Source organism: Manis javanica, chromosome 3 (assembly GCF_040802235.1).
Source record: "Manis javanica isolate MJ-LG chromosome 3, MJ_LKY, whole genome shotgun sequence".
NCBI classification, from domain to species: domain Eukaryota; kingdom Metazoa; phylum Chordata; class Mammalia; order Pholidota; family Manidae; genus Manis; species Manis javanica.
In genome coordinates this window covers 59,835,575-59,854,092 of record NC_133158.1, presented here as the reverse complement: position 1 = coordinate 59,854,092, position 18,518 = coordinate 59,835,575, and the positions used below count along the sequence as shown (strand labels likewise).

Genomic DNA, 18,518 nt, shown 5'->3' with positions numbered 1-18,518 from the left:
TCAAACAATAAGAGAATTCAGAAAACAGGATTAAAAACATACAAAAATCAATAGCTTTCATATATTCAAATGGTATTCATGTAGAAAGCATCATAGAAGAGAGATATCAATAAAATAACAGTAAAGATGAAACAGGAATACATTTAACAAGAAATATACAAAACCTGTAGGAGGAAAGTTTAAATTCTTAAAAACCTATATGAGAAATCTTTTTAGAACTCCCAAAAACCACAAAGACTAGATCAATGCAAAGATATTATCTATCCTTAGATAGGCTAACTCAACATTATAAAGATGTCAATTTTAAATTAAATTTCAATCCAATCCAAATAAAATACCATCAAGCACTTTAAATTTCACATGTGCAAACATGCAAGAATAGCCAGGAAAATACTGAACAACTATGAGTACAAAACTGCCCTACCATAATTAAAAACATACTGTAAGGCCTTTAAGAGCATGGTAACTGATCATCAATTGAAAAAAAGAATAGCAAATAAAGTACCTAGTCCAGAAATAGACATAATAATATATGAATATTTAGGATATGATAAAGGTGGCATTTCAAATCATTGGAACAAAGTAAACCTTTTAATAAAAGAGAGCCATAGAGAAAAAGATAAAATTAGATCCAAACAGCATACCACACACAAAATTAAATTCTAAATGCACCAGGAATCTAAATGTAAACTTAGAAATACTGGAAGAAAACATGCAAATTCCTCTCTCAAAGTAGGGAAAATCTTTTTAATTATGATAACTCAGAAGCAAAAAAAGAAAAAGACTGATAAAAAATCAATAGAAAATAAAAATTCTTCAAGGCAAAAATATAATAAAAGTCAAAAGACAATTGATAGATTCTGAGAAAACATTTGCAATATACATATCAAATAAAGGACTAAGAACCCTAATAAATTGTTAAAAGAAAAGATTATTTTAAAAGGAAAGGGAAATGACGAAAACCCAGTAGAAACTTAAGGAAAAGGTATAACCAGATATTAAAAAATGGTCCTGGAACATATGAAAAAATATTCACCATCACTAGCAATTATAGAAATTCACATTAAAACCATACTGAGATACAATTTCTCAACTATCAGACTGGCAAAATGAAAACCTAACAATGGATTCTGTTGGTGAGCCTGTGGGATAATAGGCTAGTTAGAATGCATCTTAGTACAACCCTTCTGCAGGACAATTCGGAATCTAATAAAGCTATGCATACCCTTACCTTTTGAAATCCCATGTCTAGGAATTTACTCTGAAGAAACATCACCAACAATATGAAAATGCATGTGCACAAGGTAAATTCACTGGACTTTGTTGGTAATGGCAAAGTGTTTAAAACAGTACTAGCTAGGTTTTCTGGTCTTATGCACCAAGTACTAAAACGAAAGTGTGGTCAGGAGCCAGATACACCAGTTTCCATTCAGAAAATTAACATTAATATAATACTGTATTTAATCTATATACCTTATTCAACTTTCACCAATTGTTCCACTTATGTGTTTTTTCTAATCCAATCTAGCATAAAGTGGTACATTTAGTTGTCAAATCTCTTTATCTTCCTTTAATTAGAAACAGCTCCTCAGGCTTTATTTTCCATGACCTTGATATTTTTGAAGAGTACTAGCTAGATATTTTGTAGAATGTCTCCCAGTTTAGGTCTCTCTGATGTTTCCTTATGATTAAATTCATGTTAGACATTTTTTATAAGAATACTCCAGGAGTAATGTTGTCTTTCCTCAGTGTGTCACATGAAGAGACACATGATACTGATTTGTCCTAATACTGATGTCACTTAAATTTTGATCAATAAAGCTCTGAGCTTTCAGAAGAGGCATAATGTTCATCGTAACATACTTAGCATTATACAGAAATAATTCTAAAATGTGTTAACAACCTTTTTTCCAATCAAAAATTTTAAATGCATACTGCCTTCAAATGACTCCCTGTTAGGGTTAAACATGACGCATGCAGTATGTTGTTACCACACAGATACTCCCATACCCGAATTTTTTCACCTCAGGAACTATCAGTAGGCACTTATGAGCAAATATGAATATATCCAAAGATTCTGTGAATTCAGAGGTTCCAGAGGAGATCAATGTCTTTTTAAGAAATTTTAAGGCATACTCTACAGAACCCATTCAGAGGCCCAGCTCAAGTGACAAAATTGCACACCAGTTGTCCTTTTGGTCTGGATCTTGGGTGTTGCCCCACCCCACAGCTCCACTGGGCACTGCCTTACTGGAGATTTTGCAGTGTTCCCCTACCCCACTGCAGTAGTTCTCAGCCTGGGTTCCAGGTCCAAGGCTCCAGGAAGCTGCATCCTTCAAAATCTAAGCAGAGTAGCTATGCCCCCATATGCTAGGTGCAGTGCATGCTACACCAGGGCCCACCAGAGCCATACCTAGGGCAGCCCCCAACTGTAAGAAGCAGAGCCCACAATGTGATTTGGCACTGGGCAGCAAGGCTGCTCCTTTGACAATGCCTCCATTCCTTTCCATACATACTACAAGTTTCATAGCCTGTCAGGCTTAAACTGAGTTGGAGGGAAAAAGCATCAGGAAATGAGACAGATGCTTTAATTTAGAACAAATTTTTAATACCTGAAAAATAAAACTATGTGCGTCAAAGTGCCTAACTAGCTATAGGATCTGGCTGAGATTTCATATAAAAGTGAGTTCAAAGAACAGTGGATGAGAAAATAATTAAGCTATTCCTTCATTATATGCTGAGTCCAGCACATTCAAAGAATTGGTTATACACATACACACAATAACCAAGGAATCCTCTTCTTACAAATTGAGGGTCTAGTGTTTCAAAGAATGTTCAACAAGAGTATATTTTCAAATGTTCTTGCCTAAACAAAGTCTAAGATGGGCCCTGCATATATATTGAAAATGAAAATCCATCAAAGTAGATAACATTGGTAACTTACCTTTACTCAGTCTTTCTAGGAGAAAATGATAATACTTTCAGGAATATTTCTTAAATCATGATATATTTTTAAAATATACAAAATAAAAGTAATCCTAAAAGAGGAAAAACATTTCTTCTTCTACACCAAGTATACCCTGATACTATCTAAGAGAAAAACATTTTAATGTACTATTATTTACAAATTGACATGATTTTTCACTTAATAACCCTATATAGGCAAGGAGATTTTCTCACCTTTTAAAAGGCACAGCATTTTTCAGAGCAGTCTCCACCTCAGCAATATTTGCTCTGGCAAGATCTGCAACAGTTAGAAAGCCAAAAGCATAGAGGGACCTGGCTCGCTGTGCATTAAGTAAGGACACACGGACCAGGTCACAGAGCTCCCTCTGAATGCCAAATGTAAGACGCTTTTGAAACTGGGAAAGTAGTAGTTCCATGTTGTGCCAGCCCAGACGGTTGGAAAATACGGTAATCATCCCTAGAAAATTCATAGAATACTTATTGAATTAAAGTTTCTTTATAGACCAATTCCCTATTTCTTAGGTATATTTTTGCTTCATTTTACTTTTCTGCGGAATTGTAGTCTAAACAGGCCCAAAGTATATGTTAACCGGAGAGCAGACATGTTAAAGACTTAGCTAACTGGCCAATAAATGTGTTAAACATAGTAAATGTCATCTCATTTATTCTGAACCATGAACTTGACATCTGAAAATGCTGAGGCACAGCACATAAACAGAGAACAAAGAACCCTCACTTTAGTCAGTTCCTCTCTCTTCCTTACTTTCTTCTTTTAAGGAAGAAAAAAAGCTAAGGGACTCTTTTAACTTAGAGGAAAATGAGAGTTAATTTAAATATTCAAGTGCTCAGAGAACTACAAAAAGTAAATCTCCCATTGATATTTTCTTCAAAGAAAAGTTGCCCAGTTCAGTAGCTACACCCTATACACATACTCTCCAGCAGCCCAATGTTCCCTTCCTAAAGGCTTATTAGGATTTCTTGGTAAAATCAGACCCAGAACTTCCCTGTTTGCCAAGCTTAAGGATATTGGTTTGATTTTATTAAGGGAAATGAGAGTTTCCTTAGAGAAGAGAAAATATTTAGAACAGTCAGACAGAAGTCCAGAAATCCCTCTCCACTTGCCATTCTCCTCCTCAATAACAAGTATTATTCAATAACTTGATGAGAAAAGGGAGACCACTGAGAACTTTGTGTCTGTTTCTTCTTGGAACAGGGAATTAAAAATAAAGAAGGAAAAAAAAACAGAAAGGGGAGGGATGATCAGCAGGTTGCTAAGGAATGGAAGGGGACTAAGGTCCAGACACTCGACTAGCTGCCAGTCTTGCAGGGTAACTAATCCCAGAGAAGCCAGTTTTAGGTGCTCCAGTAATAACCAGGACTATACACAATTATGGCTTGACATGACCCTCTCACTTTTAGAGAAGCCAACAATAAAATGGAATTTGAAAAATATAATCTTAACATGACCTCAAGTCACAAAGTCTAATATAAATGGGGAAACCTTTGTTTAACGAACCTGCATAAACAGCAGCTGACTGTTGTAAAGATTGAATCTGTCCACGACTGCATCCATACTTCTGATTAATTTCCTTTAAGGGAACTTCACTTATTAAATCCAATAGCACAAGACTGGTAAAAAACCTGGAATGTAAAACAACAAAAGTATGGTAAGAGGTTACTTACATCTACTATAAAAGTGTGACATTTGTTGTGAAACAAGAACCAAAATGGCAAGAGAGAGTTTATACACCAAGAAGATTCCTAATAAGATACAGGATTAGACAAGGGTCAAAGCCTATAAAGTAAGTTCTGATATATATTAGTACCATAGCAAAGAGCTAATATCTGTTTAACAAAAGTATTTCCTCCATATTTCAATACTGCTACTTTATTTCAAGAAGTAAATTGGTTCAAGAAATGTGATGGAACAAGAACTTTGAGGAATACTTCATACAGTTACATGATCATCTAATCATATTTCAATAAAATGACAGAATTTGATAAAAAATATTTTGAAATGAAAGGCAATAGTGCCACAAATAATACAAGTACATAAATCTTTATGAGATTTATACTTGACTATTTTGTAAATAATACATTAGAGACTAATGTTTTTTAAAAAAAATTATTATATTCCAATGAAGCTAAAAGCCTGTGCAATTACCCCATCTGAAACTTTTCATTAGCTTTTCCCCACTAGTAATGAATCACGTCTAAGAATGATACAAAGTATATCCTCAAGTGAAGCCACATGAGTTGGCAGTTCTGATTCACATCTTTAGGAAAGGAAGCAATTAAATGTTGTACTTTAAAAGGTCTTCATACATAATGGCCCTAAACTATAAGCAGCAAAGAAGAAACTAAAATATCAAAATAGTCAGTAAATAGGAGGATGAAAATATTTACTAAGTAAAAACTTTTAATGAGAATTTAAGTAACTACAATAAAAAGGACATTTGCTGTATATCCAATATGGTTTTAAGTACCAGAAAGTCCAGGCTCCCCGATATTCATTCATTTACCTTCTGTGGATGGCCATTTGTCGGTGCTGTCTCTCGGTTCTGGCTACCACTTTCCCTTTCACACAGCGAGCCAAGAACCCTTCTTCAACTCCCACTAGCTCTGCCACCCGTTTCATAGAAGTTGGCAGCTTCTCCCATAAACAGAAAAATCGATACCAATCAATAATAGTCCAATCTTCAAACATAGGTGTAACCTAAAGGAAAGAAGCATCATTCATTAACTAAAACTACTGCATTACAAAAGGAACAAAAATATAAAATTCATATTAAAAACAAAGGCCTTGGCGTTTGGAAAATTTCTGTGAGATGATACCTCATTTATATGAAAACTTCATTTATTCACAAACAACTCAGAGCCAAGGCAAAATGAGGAGACCACTAAGCACACAAACTGGATTTTACGTAATGTAAGAACTTTAATCACAGACACTTTTACTTTCAATATTGACATTAAGTATAATCTTAAAGTTTTTATTTTGATTTCCAAGAAAGAAACAGGAAATAGAAAGAGGAAGGAGGGAAAGGAGGAATCAATATTCACAGTTGCTAGGTTATCTAGAATGTTCAGGATTCAACAACAACAAAAAACCATGAGATGCACAAAGAAACAGGAAAGTATGTCCCAAACACAAGGAGAAAAACCAACAAAAGAAAACTTTGGGGGCTTCCAAACATTGTAAATATCAGAGAAAGAATTCAAAGCAGATATTATAAATATGTCAGAGAACAAAAGAAAACCAGGCTTAATGATGAAGGAAGGTATGATGACAATAGCTCATCAGGTACAGAATATGAGCAAAGAGAAAGAAATTGTAAAAAAAAGGACTAAATGCAAATCAGAGTGGACAAGTACAATAACTGAAATTGAAAAACTCACTGAAGAGCTCAATAGTAGATACAAGTTGGCGGAAGAAAGAATCAACGAAGATCAACAGAGATCATGCAATCTGAGAAGGTAAAAAAGGAAGAAAAAGGAACAGAACCTCAGAGAACTCTGAGAAGCATCAAGTGCAGCAACATATGCATAATGAGGAGACCAGTAGACAGGAAAAGCATTTGAATAAATTATGGCTAAAAGCTCTCCAAATTTGATGAAAAAAACATATCCAAGAGAATAAATGAACTCCAAGTAGGAAAAATGCAAAAAGATCTCCACCCAGATGCATGAGTCAAAATGCAAAAAATCAAAAAAAAATTTTTTGAAAACAGCAAAACAATTCATCATGTATCAGTAATGAATGCTGAAACCTATTAAGATTTAACAGCTAACTTCTCATCAAAAACAGTGGAGACCAGAATGCAGTGAAATGACATCTTCAAACCATTGAAAGAAAAAAAACTGTCAACTAATAATCTTATATAAAGGAAAACTATCTTTTTAAAATAAAGGTATAAAGATATTACCAGATAATCAAAAACTGAGAAAATTTGTTGCTAGCAGATCTGCCTTACAAGAAATATTAAAGAAAACTCTTCAAGTTGAAAGTAGTGACCCAAAACAGTATTTTAATCCCACACAAAAAACATAATTATGTAGGTACTTATAAAGACAGTATTATTGCATTTTCTCCTCCTTTCTTCTCTTGACTGATTTAAAAAGCAACTGTATAAAACATATAAACAATTATATGTTTAAAACATATAAAAATATAATATGTTTAATAATAACAGCACAAAGAAGGCAGATGGGACCTCTGGAAATAAACCTCATTTAAAATGAACTCAAGAAGCCCTGAAGGGGGAGCTCTTACACATGAATCACCTGTTGCAGCCACACAGCCAGCAGGTAGAAGGAAAATAACAATTACTGTAACAAGAGAGGGCACTTTTCACATAGGAATTTTATCTCATACCTTTAAGAAAAGGAATGAAGATCCCTCCCTGCCCCAGCAACAATGCACTAACCACCACCTGAAGCCTCTGAGAAACTGCCACAACCTCAAACTCTTGCTCTCTCCTAATAAACACTTATTCAAAACAACTCTCTCAAATTTCCTCCGAAGACCTAATAAAAACTGATTGTCCCTTTGTCTCTTTGGACTTGCCTACTGTTCACCATAGCTGGCTTGTCCCATATTACAATTCCTCTGCTACTCCTGAATAAACTCATTTTTTATGTGAATAAATTTCTTTTGCTCCGTTTAAAGTTAACAGAGCAAAGCTGTATTGTAGTAAGGAAATGACAAGAAAAAGTAAAATCCATAGGAGCAAATAAAGAAAAACATAAATCTTAAAAAGAATGCTAATGTAACAAACTCTATAAATAGACAGATGCTGTCTTTTCTTCTCTCAGCTTCTTTAAAGACATAAAATTATATAAAACAATACCAATGTACCACTGGGTTTGTAACACATATAGATGTTACATGTATAATAGGAATAGCACACACACACACACACACACACACACACACACACACACACAAAAAGGAATATACCTTTATAAGAATAATATTTGTATGTTTCACTAGAATAAAGTTGGTATGAATGTAAGGTGTTATTCAATAACCCCTTGAGTAACCACTGGGAAAATAACCCCAAAAATATAGAGAAGAATCAATTGAAGAAATCAAAATGTTATACTAGAAAATATTCACTTATTTCAAAAGAAATCAGTAAAAGAAGTACACAGGAACAAAAAGACATGAAATAAATAGAAAATAAGACACAACTTGGAAGATGTAAACCCAACTATATCAATAACATTAAATGTGACTGGGTTAAATAATCTAATCAAAGACAGAGACTGACAAACTGGATTTAAAAAACAGAATCCACCTATATGCTGTTTATACGAGAAATATTATAGACAAACTATAACATATATATGTTATAACATCAAACTATAACATCAAAACCACAAATTGGTTAGAAGCAAAAGGAAGGGAAAATATCATGCAAACCACAACTATAACAAAGCTAGAGTGGCTATACTAATATCAGATAAAATACTTTTTAAGGAATGTTAATAGAGATAAGATGAATATTTAATAATGATAAAAGGATCAATCCAGCAAGTAGACATAACAGTTGTGAGTATATACAGGGCACTGAAATACACGAACACTACTTGACAGAAATGAACAGAGAAATAGACAATTCAAAAATAATAGTTGAAGACTTAATACTTCCACTTTCAACAATGGGTAGAACAACTAAGCAGAAGATCACAGGGAAACAGAAGACAAAAGCAACATTCTAAATCAACTAAACCTAGCAGATATCTATAGAACTCCACCCAACAACAGCAGGATTTACAAGGAACATTCTCCAGGACAGACCATATGACAGGCAATAAAGCAAACCTCAATTAATATAAAAGGATTCAAACTACATGAAGTATGTTTTCCAGCAATGAAATAAAATTAGAAATAAGTAACAAAACATTTTTGTAACCCACAGTGTGGAAAGTAAATACGACACCACTAAACAACAATGGTTGAGAGAAGAAATCAAAGTAGAAAAGTGAAATAAGTCAGAGAAAGACAAATGCTGTATGATTTCTTTTATACGTGGAATCTAAAAAACAAAACAAATGAGCAAACAAACAAAACAGAAGTAGACTTACATACACAGAGAGCAGACTGATGGTTGTCATAGTAGAGGCAGGTGGTAGGATGCATAAAATAGATGAAGGGTACAGACCTTCGATTATAAAATGAATGAGTTACGGGGATGAAAGTACAGCATAGGAAATATATTCAGTAATACTGAAATATCTTTGTATGTTGACAGACGGCAACTACATTTATAGTGTGTACTCAGTAATTTAATTGTTGAATCCCTATGTTGTACATGTGAAACCAATATAATATTGCATATCAACTATATTTCAATTAAGAAAAATACTGAACCTGTAGCTTGTTATCTGATACCAATCTCGGTTTCTTTAAAATTAAAGAAAAAAAAAAACTAAGGACACTTTTCAAGAGTATAATGTCTTAAACTTTGCCTACTTTAAAAATTTTTTACTGTAGCAAGTTCAGTAAATCATACTACTTATTTTGTGGCCCAACATTGTCAATGCTTTGTTCAAGGTTACCTCATTGCTTGATTGATTGGCATAAATACCTGTTCCCTAATCTCATGTTTCTCTCCATTCAAATGTGTTTAATGTAACGGCAACCATTCCAATGTGTTTCAAAGTATATAATTTTTGTTGTATGCATTCTTGTAAAATGTATATTATTTGTATACCATATTATAAATGTAGTATAAATTGGGAAAAAAACACAAAACTGATAAAAGTACCTTGAAATGAATGAAAATGAAAAATGAAAACAACATACTAAAACTTATGGGATGTAGTAAAAGTAGTGTTTTTAGGGAAACATAGCTATAAATGCCTATCTTACAAAAGAAAAAAGATCTCAAGTCAATATTCTCATCTTCAACCTTAAGGCACTGCAAATAGAAGGGTAAACACAAACATGGAAGAAAAAATAAAGAGCAGAAATTAATGAAATAGTAAAATTATAGAGGGAAAGCAACTAAACCAAATAGATTCTGTTTAAATGTAAACTGAGGCACATTAACATTTTTTTAGGAGTTTATTTGAACATACACTGATTCAAATTTGGGCACTACCAAACCCAAGGCAGTTAGGAGCCCTCCACTAACAGAAGCTGAGGTTAAAGTTTTTATAGAGAAGATGCTGAAGCAAAGCAAAGCAATCATTTAATTGGTTACAGATTAAACACTTGCCATAATTTGTTAAGCCTAGTCAGCTATTTGTAATAGGTTGTTTTCAAATTTCACTTTTTCAGATTCCAGTGCATTGACTCTGGGTTATATTTTGGCTTGCTTACAGTGCTACCAAGACATTAGAGCTGCCTCAGTCTAATGGCTCCCTGTTTAATACTTCAACAGTTCTTTGAGAAGACCAACAAAGTTGAAAAACCTATACTAGATTGATGAAGAAATAGAAAAGAAAAAAGAGTAGAAAAGAGGACACTATTCCTGACCTTACTGAAATAAAAAGGATTAAAGGAAATGTTTACTATGAACAACTGAATACCAATAAATTAGATAACCTAAATGAATAAATTCCTGGAAAGACACAAACTAGCAAAACTGATTCAAGAAAAAATAGGAAACATGAATAAACCTATAATAAGCAAAGAGATTAAATTAATAATAAAAAAATTTACTCCAAAGAAAAGTTCAGGCCCAAATGACTGGTGAAATCTACCAAATGTTTAAGAATTAATAGTGATCCTTGACAAATTCTTCCAAAAAGCCAAAAGAGGAGGAAACACTTCCTAATTCATTTTATGACACCAGTGTTACCTCAAAACCACACAGTTATCATGAGAAAACTACAGATCAATATGTCTTATGACCACTGATAAAATAATCCTCAACAAAATAATAGCAAACCAACCTCTAGCAACATATAAATAGTATTATATAATATGACCTAAGTAGATTTACCCAGAAAATTCAAGATTATATAATATCTGAAAATCAATTAATGTAATACATAGTATCAATAGAATGGACAAAAACTACAAGATGATCTCAACAGATGCAGAAAAAAAACATGACAAAATCTAACACCCTTTCATGATAAACATTCAATAAACAAGGAGTAGAAGAGAACTTCCTCAACCTAATTAAGGCCATCTGCAGAAACCCCGCAGTAAACATCCTACTTGATGGTAAAAGACTACTTTCCTTTTAAGATCAGGAATAAGACAAAGATGTCTGCTCTCACTACCTCTATTCTACATTTTACTGGAAATTCTAGCCAGGTTAACTAGGCAAGAAAAAGAAATAAAAGACATCCAGATTGGAAAGGAAGAAGCAGATGACACAATCTTGTACGTAGAAAATCCTAAGAAACCTACCAAAATACTATTAAAATTAATGAAAAACTTCAGTAGTTACAGGATACAATATCAATATATAAAAATACCATTATTCTACATACTTTAATAACAATATGAAGCTGAAATTAAGGAAGCAATTCTATTTACAATAGCTTCAAAAAGAATAAAATGCTTAAGCATAAGTTTAGCAAAAGAAATACAAAATTCATAGTCTGAAAACCATTTAAAAATTGTTGGAAACAATTTAAAAAGACTGAAATAAATGGAAAGACAGTACATGTACATGGATTGAAAGACTCAATATTGTTGAGATAACAGTATTCCCCAAATTGACCTACAGATTCAACACAATCCCTATAAAAACCCAAGTAGCTTCTTTGCAGAAATTGACTAAAATTCATAAGGAAATTTAAGGGACCCAGAATATTCAAAAATTTTTCAAAAAGAACAAAATTAGAGGGTTCTGATTTCAAACTCCTGATTTCAAAACTCCCCAAGCTATAAAAATCAACACAGTATGGTATCAGAGTAACGATAAACATTAGATTAATGAAATAGAATTAAAGTCCAGAAATAAACCCTCACATTTATCTGCAATTGATTTTAACAAAAATGATAAAACAATTCAACGAATTTTCAACAAATGGTGCTGGTATACCTGGATTTGTACATACAAAGAAATGAATTTAGATCCCTACCTTACATCAATCACAAAAGTGAATTTAGATCCCTACCTTACATCTAAATGTAGGCAAAAACTATAAAACTCTTAGAAGAAAACATAGGAGTAAATCTATCTGACACTGGGTTACATAATGAGTTCTTACATACATACCAAAATTTTTTAAATGATAACTTGAACATCATCAAAATTAAAACCTTTATTCTTAAGACATCACCAAAAATGTAAAAAGAAAACCTACAGAGGGAGAAAATACTTGCAAATCATATGCCTGATGAGAGACTTGTACCCAGAATATATAAAGAACTCTTAAAGCTAAATAAAAAAACAAATAACCCAATTTAACAATGGGCAAAGGATCAGAATAGATATTTTCCTATGGAAGATAATTCATTTGGTCAATAAACACATGAAAAGATGCTCAACATCATTAGCCATTAGGAAAATGCAAATCCAAACTATATTGAGATAGCACTTCATACTCATAAGAATGTATTTTAGAAGGCAGGTAAAAAAAAGCATCAGAGAGGATGTGAAGGAATATGAACCCTTTACATTGCTGGTGGGAATGTAATATTATGCAGATGCTTTTGAGGAGTTTGGAAGCTCCTCAAAAATGTTAAAAATAGAGTTACCATATGATATAGCAATTGTACTCACAATAATTCAAAGCATGTGTTCATGCAAAAATGTGTATATGAATGTTCACAGCAGCATCATTCATAATAGCCAAAAAGTAAAAACATACAAAATGTCCATCAATTATTGAATGGATAAAGATATAATATACCCATACAATGAAATATTATTCTTCAATATGAAAGAGTTAAGAACTACTACATGCTTGTAGTACAGCTGAGCCTCCCAAACCTGGCCAAAGCAAAGCCATCTTGGTTAAAGAAGCCACTTTAAAATAAGTTACTGGGCCACATTACCAGACTGTCATAGGAGCAGGAAGGGGTCTCTCCCTAGTCTTTGTGATGTTAGAGCAAGGCACAAAGAATGCAGGACTGCTTTGTGTCTGAAGAAAAACATCAAGATAAGAAGGAACTTGCCTGCTTTCCATACACAATGATTTGCATTCCTGCAGGTAGTGCCCTTTTCCCTTCCTGAGAAGAGCTAGCCTAACAGCAGGGGCAGGTGACACTTCAGTAGAGCAGCTACCCTAATGTCATTCACCACTTCATAAGTAACCCCTTAATGAAACTCATTTGACTCGCCAAACTGGACTTGTCCAAGTCAGACTTCAGCCCATCACAATTCAGGGGATGGCATTTCTTTTACTCTGAGAAATTCTCACAAAAATGCTATAAAATGGAGAAACCTTGAAAACATAATGCTAAATGAAAGAAACTAGTCATGAAAGCTCACATAAGATTCCAGTTACATGAAATTTCCAGAATAGGAAAGTCTATAGAAACGAATGAGCTTTAGTCCATTAGTGGCTGCTCAGGGCTAGGGGAGGATGAGGAGATGAGAAGAATATGGAGAGTGATTGCTAATGAGTACAGGATTTCTTTCTGAGATGACGAAAATGTTCCGAAATTAGATACTGGTGATGATTGCACAACTGTGTAAATATACTGAAAATCACTGACTTGTACACTTTAAATAGTATGCAGAGTTGTATTGCAATGGAATTTCTTGTATGCAAATTTTCCATGAGAAAACTTTCAGAACTCTTGAAAGTCCAAAAATTATCTTTAAAGAAATAGAGAAACAACCCTTTTCATGAATAAGCCCAATCAACTTATAAAAAGAAGGATGTCAGTCAGTTCTCCATGTTAAGTTTAACAATACCAATGAAAAGAACAAGTTAATTCTAAACATCATATTGAAAGGTAACAACAATACCTATAAACACTGAAAAAGGAGATCAAGGAAGGAAACTGGCCTTATTAGATAAAACATCAATGAAAACTTTTTGTTTAAACAGAGCTACTGGTGCACAAATTGGTAACATTGGTCTACAAATGACACAGAAATACAGGCATACCTCAGAGATGTTGAGGGTTAGTTTCCAAACCACCACAATAAAGCAAATATCACAATAAAGTGAGTCAGATTAATTTTTTGGTTTCCCAGTACATATACAAGTTATGTTTATACACTATACTGTAATCTATTAAGTGTGCATCAGCAATTATTTTAGTAACTTGTATTCAATCTAATTTTCATGAATGTAAACTGGGAATCTGATCCTAGAGTCCATAACTTTAGCCACTGTATAATGAATGTGACTTACTTAGGCCATGGTAAATAACTGGCTTTGAGATTCTTCCTAGCCACATTCTCAGGCATAGAACTTTGAGCATATGCAACATCCGTGTATTACATATGTTCACTAAAGAAGAAAAAAGGCCCTGTCTAGACATTTCCTCCTGCTCACTTCTAATAGAGTTTTTTTTTATTGAAATACATTTCCTAATAAGCCTTCCTAATCCATATGAGAATTTCAATTTTACCTCCTACTCACTTGCTTGCCAAAACACATGTATCTGCTCCTTTTCCCCCTCAGTTTTAAAGAGTTGTAATTCACAGATGAAATTGTATATTTAAGGTGTACAATATGATAATTTGATATATTCATTGTGAAATGACTGCAACAATCAAGTTAATTAACACATCCATCACTTCACAAACTTACCATTGTGTGTATGTGTGATAAGAACACAAGATTTACTCTCTAAGCAAATTGCAAGTATATAATATAGTGTTATTAATATAGTCACCACTGTACATTAGATTCCCAAAATGTATTCATCTTGTAACTGAAAGTTTGTAACTTCTGACTGACATTTCCCCAAGTTCCCCATGCCCCAGTCCCTGGCAACCACCATCCTACCCTGTTTTTGAGTTTGACTTTTTCAGATTCCACATATAAATGATACCATACAATATATTTGTCTTTCTTTGCCTGGCTTATTACATTTAGCCCAATACCCTCCAAGTTAATCCATGTTATCACAAAGGCCATGACTTTGTTTGTTTATGGGTAAATGATGTCCCATAGTATATATAGTTATCCTATTTTGAGCTGATAGCTTCAATTGCACAAAAAAGCTCTATACTTTTACTTCTCCACCCCCTCACATTTTAGGCCAATGATGTTACAATCATTTTATATTGCATATCCATTAACAAATTATTGTAGCTATAATTATTTTTAATGTTTGTCTCTGTGTATAGAGCTGAAAGTGATTTACATACCACCATTACATTTAGAAATCTCAATTTGACTATAAATTTACTTTTACCAGAAAGTTTTATACATACAAGTTTTTACATTGTTAAGTAGCATCCTTTCATTTCAACTTGAAGACTCCCTATAACATTTTTAGTGGTGATGAACTTCCTTAACTTTTGTTTCCTTGGGAAAATCTACCTCTCCTTCATTTCTGAAGGCAGCACCACCAGGTATAGTATTCTTGATTGGCATTTTTTTCTTTCAATATTTTCAATATTTCATACCATTCTCTACAAGTCTGCAAAATTTCTGCTGAGAAATATAATAGCCTTATGAGGGTTCCCTTGTATATGATGAGCATCTTTTTTCTTGCTTCTTTCAAAATCTATGATTCTTTGATTTTTGACAGTTTGATCATTGTGACAGTGAAGTCCTCTTTGTATCTGTTTATGGTCTCTTTAGCTTCATCTACCTAAGAAGTTCATTTCTCTCCCCACGTTTGGGGTGTTTTTAGCCATTATTTCCTTAAATAGCCCTTCTGCCCTTTTCTCTCTTTTCCATCCTGCATTCAATAATGTTTTGCTTGACAGTGTCCAATAAGTCTTCTAGGCTTTTTCCACTCTTTTTCTTTTTAGCTCTTCTGAATGTATAATTTCAAATGACCAATCTTCACTGATTCTTCTGCATGATCAAGTCTGCTTTTGAAGCTGTCTACTGAATTTTTCAGATCAGTAATTGTATTCTACAGCTCTGGATTTTTTTTTAATGGTTTCTATTTCTTTGTTGAACTCCTCATTATGTTCATGTATTTATTTACCCATTTTGTTTAGTTACTTATCTGTTTCCTTATAGTTCACTTCATTAAGCATATCATTCTGAACTCTTGGTCAGTCAGTTCATAGATCTCAATTTCTTTAGGTTTGGTTATTGGAGTTTTAATCATTTCTTTGGTGGCATCATGTTTCCAATTCTCCATTATCCTATATCTTTGTGCCAGTGTCTACACATTTGAAGAAGCAGTCACCTCTTCCAGTCTTTACAGATTTCCTTCAGCAGAAAAGACCTTCTTAAAAGGCCAGATAGTAGAAATTCTTAAAGGGTCAGATAGTAGTGCCCACAGTAGAGTAGGCAGGGCTTGCTGCCAGGGTCTCTGGTTGTGCGGGGCCACTGGCTCAGCTTTGCATTCAGGCAGGACCACTGCCTGGGCTGCCTGGTCAGGTGAGACTGCTAGAAGGCTCTCTGGATAGATGGGGTTGCTGGCTGGGTTCCCAGTCAGGTGGGTTCACTGGCTGAATTCCATGGTTAGGTGTGGCTGCTGCTTGAACTCTCTGGTCAGGTGAGACCACAGAATGTACTCTCTGGCTGAGTGTGCATTAGCTAGACTGTTCAGCTGTGGCCAGCAGCTGTGCTCCATGGTTGCGTAGGGCTGCAGAATGAACTCTGTTATTACACAGGACTCTAGGATGTGGTCTGCAGTCAGATTCTTTGGTCAGGCAGGACCTCAGCCTGATCTCTGCAGTTGTGTGGAGCTGCTGACTGGCTCCCTGCGAGGGTAGGGCAGCAGACTGGGCTCTGCAGCCAGTCCACTGGTTTGGGACCCCAGGTGAGCAGAACTGTTCACCCTGCTTCCTGGCCAGATGGGACCATCAATCCGATGGCAGGACTCTCTGATTGGAAGCTAGGAAGCTAGGAGAGATGCAGGGCCACCATTGTGCTGTACACACTGGTCACTATAAGGTCCACCCCCTTTCTTTGTTCCTAGATGACTCCAGGTGGTCTAGCCATGCCAAGTCCCTCGGTGTTCTCTGTGAGGTGATGTAGGAGTGTGCTTTCTAGGGAATGCTCTGAAATTCAGGGAAGCTAGATGTCTATTTTGGGCTCTCTTACCCACTGGAGAAAGTATATCCCTCTCAGTGTGGCATTGTGCTGGTTTCGGGGAGGGGCAATGCAGCCCAAGTGAAACCGCTGCTCTTAGCCTTCTAACACAGCTTTTCTCAGTTTTTGTGCCCTAAGAGAGTGTTTCAACATCACCACCAAGTTCTGAGATTTTTAGAAAGTTTTTCTTGCCTGTGAATAGTTGCTAGTCTGTATTTTTTTGATGGAGACTATAGCAATGGGCATTCTATTTTGCCATCTTGTTTATACCACTCCACACATCTACTCTTAATTAACAAAATAAAGTATTTCTGGCCAGGTTCTTGCAAGAGAATATGATCTCTAATTCCATTTTATCCAATTCTTACCAAAATCTTTGTGATAAAAAACGCTTATAAAAGATTGTCTAATGTACACTTTTTAAATTACTTATTGCATTTGTTAAAAAGATTTTATTAAAAATACAAGTCCTAAGTGTCTTTTAAGGACTAAATTTCTCTTAGCCAATAAAATGTAATGCTTTCTATTTTTTTGTTCTTTATCATATGAATATTGAGATTAATCAAGCTGCCCTCATTGCTGTAGTTGCCAGAAAGCCCAGAACCAAAGCTGGCCACAGCAACTGTATATGACTTTATGAGTAATGGTATGCATGTTTATGTACCAACCTTTGCTTAAGTTTTACATTATGGTCTTATCTTTAATTTCCTGATATGTCACTGTACTTTTCTGTTCTCTTATATGTTATAAAATTTTTAAAAACACCTGAATATCAGCAGACTTCTCACAAAGGAAATTCTTCAGGCCAAGAGAGAGTGGCATGATACATTTAATGTACTAAAACAGAAGGACCTCCAACCAAGAATCCTCTACTCTGAGAGATTATCATTTAAATTTGAAGCAGGTATTTAGTAATTTCCAGATAAACAAAAGTTGAAGGAATTTGCCACCACTAATCCAGTCTTACATGATATGTTACAGAGACTGCTGTAAATGGAAATGACCTAAGGCCAAATAGCTTTCACCAGTGAAAATAAACCCATAGTAAAGGTAGTAGACCAACTAATTACCAAGCAAGTACAAAATTAAAACAAAAGAAGCAAAACCAACTACATACAAAATCAGTCTAGGGATACACAAAAAGTACAGATTATGGCATCTAATATAAAAATGTTGAGGAGCAAGACAAAGAAAGAAAAAAAGTACCTTCAGATTGTGTTTGAAATAGAGTAATCAGCAATTTAAGATAGATTATTATATAGTAAAGAACCTATCACTGAACCCTTGGACACTACAAAACTAAAGCCTACAATAAATACACAAACAAAAATAATTAAATTTTAAAAAGAGAGAGAAATCCAAATACTACACTAAACAAAACCACCAATAACAAGAGAGGAATATAAAAGAGGAAGACGGGAACAGAGAGGAGATAAAAAAAAAAAACAGAAAAC

At 34.2% G+C, this 18,518-nt stretch overlaps 1 protein-coding gene across 16 annotated transcripts in view; it reads right to left on the bottom strand.

Annotated features, from left to right (window-relative positions):
* Window positions 1–18,518, bottom strand: part of POLQ (DNA polymerase theta) — a 138,271-nt gene that overhangs the window by 71,160 nt on the left and 48,593 nt on the right. For all 16 annotated transcript variants that reach the window (XR_005059911.2, XR_005059912.2, XM_073231562.1 and 13 more), the window contains 3 exons: window positions 5,490–5,683; window positions 4,484–4,608; window positions 3,181–3,424 (listed from right to left, as the gene is read on the bottom strand). Coding sequence is in view for 14 of the 16 variants with exons in the window: in XM_073231562.1 (XP_073087663.1) it covers window positions 3,181–3,424; window positions 4,484–4,608; window positions 5,490–5,683 (563 nt within the window). In the remaining 2 variants the exon portion in view is untranslated. The remainder of the gene's footprint in view (window positions 1–3,180; window positions 3,425–4,483; window positions 4,609–5,489; window positions 5,684–18,518) is intronic.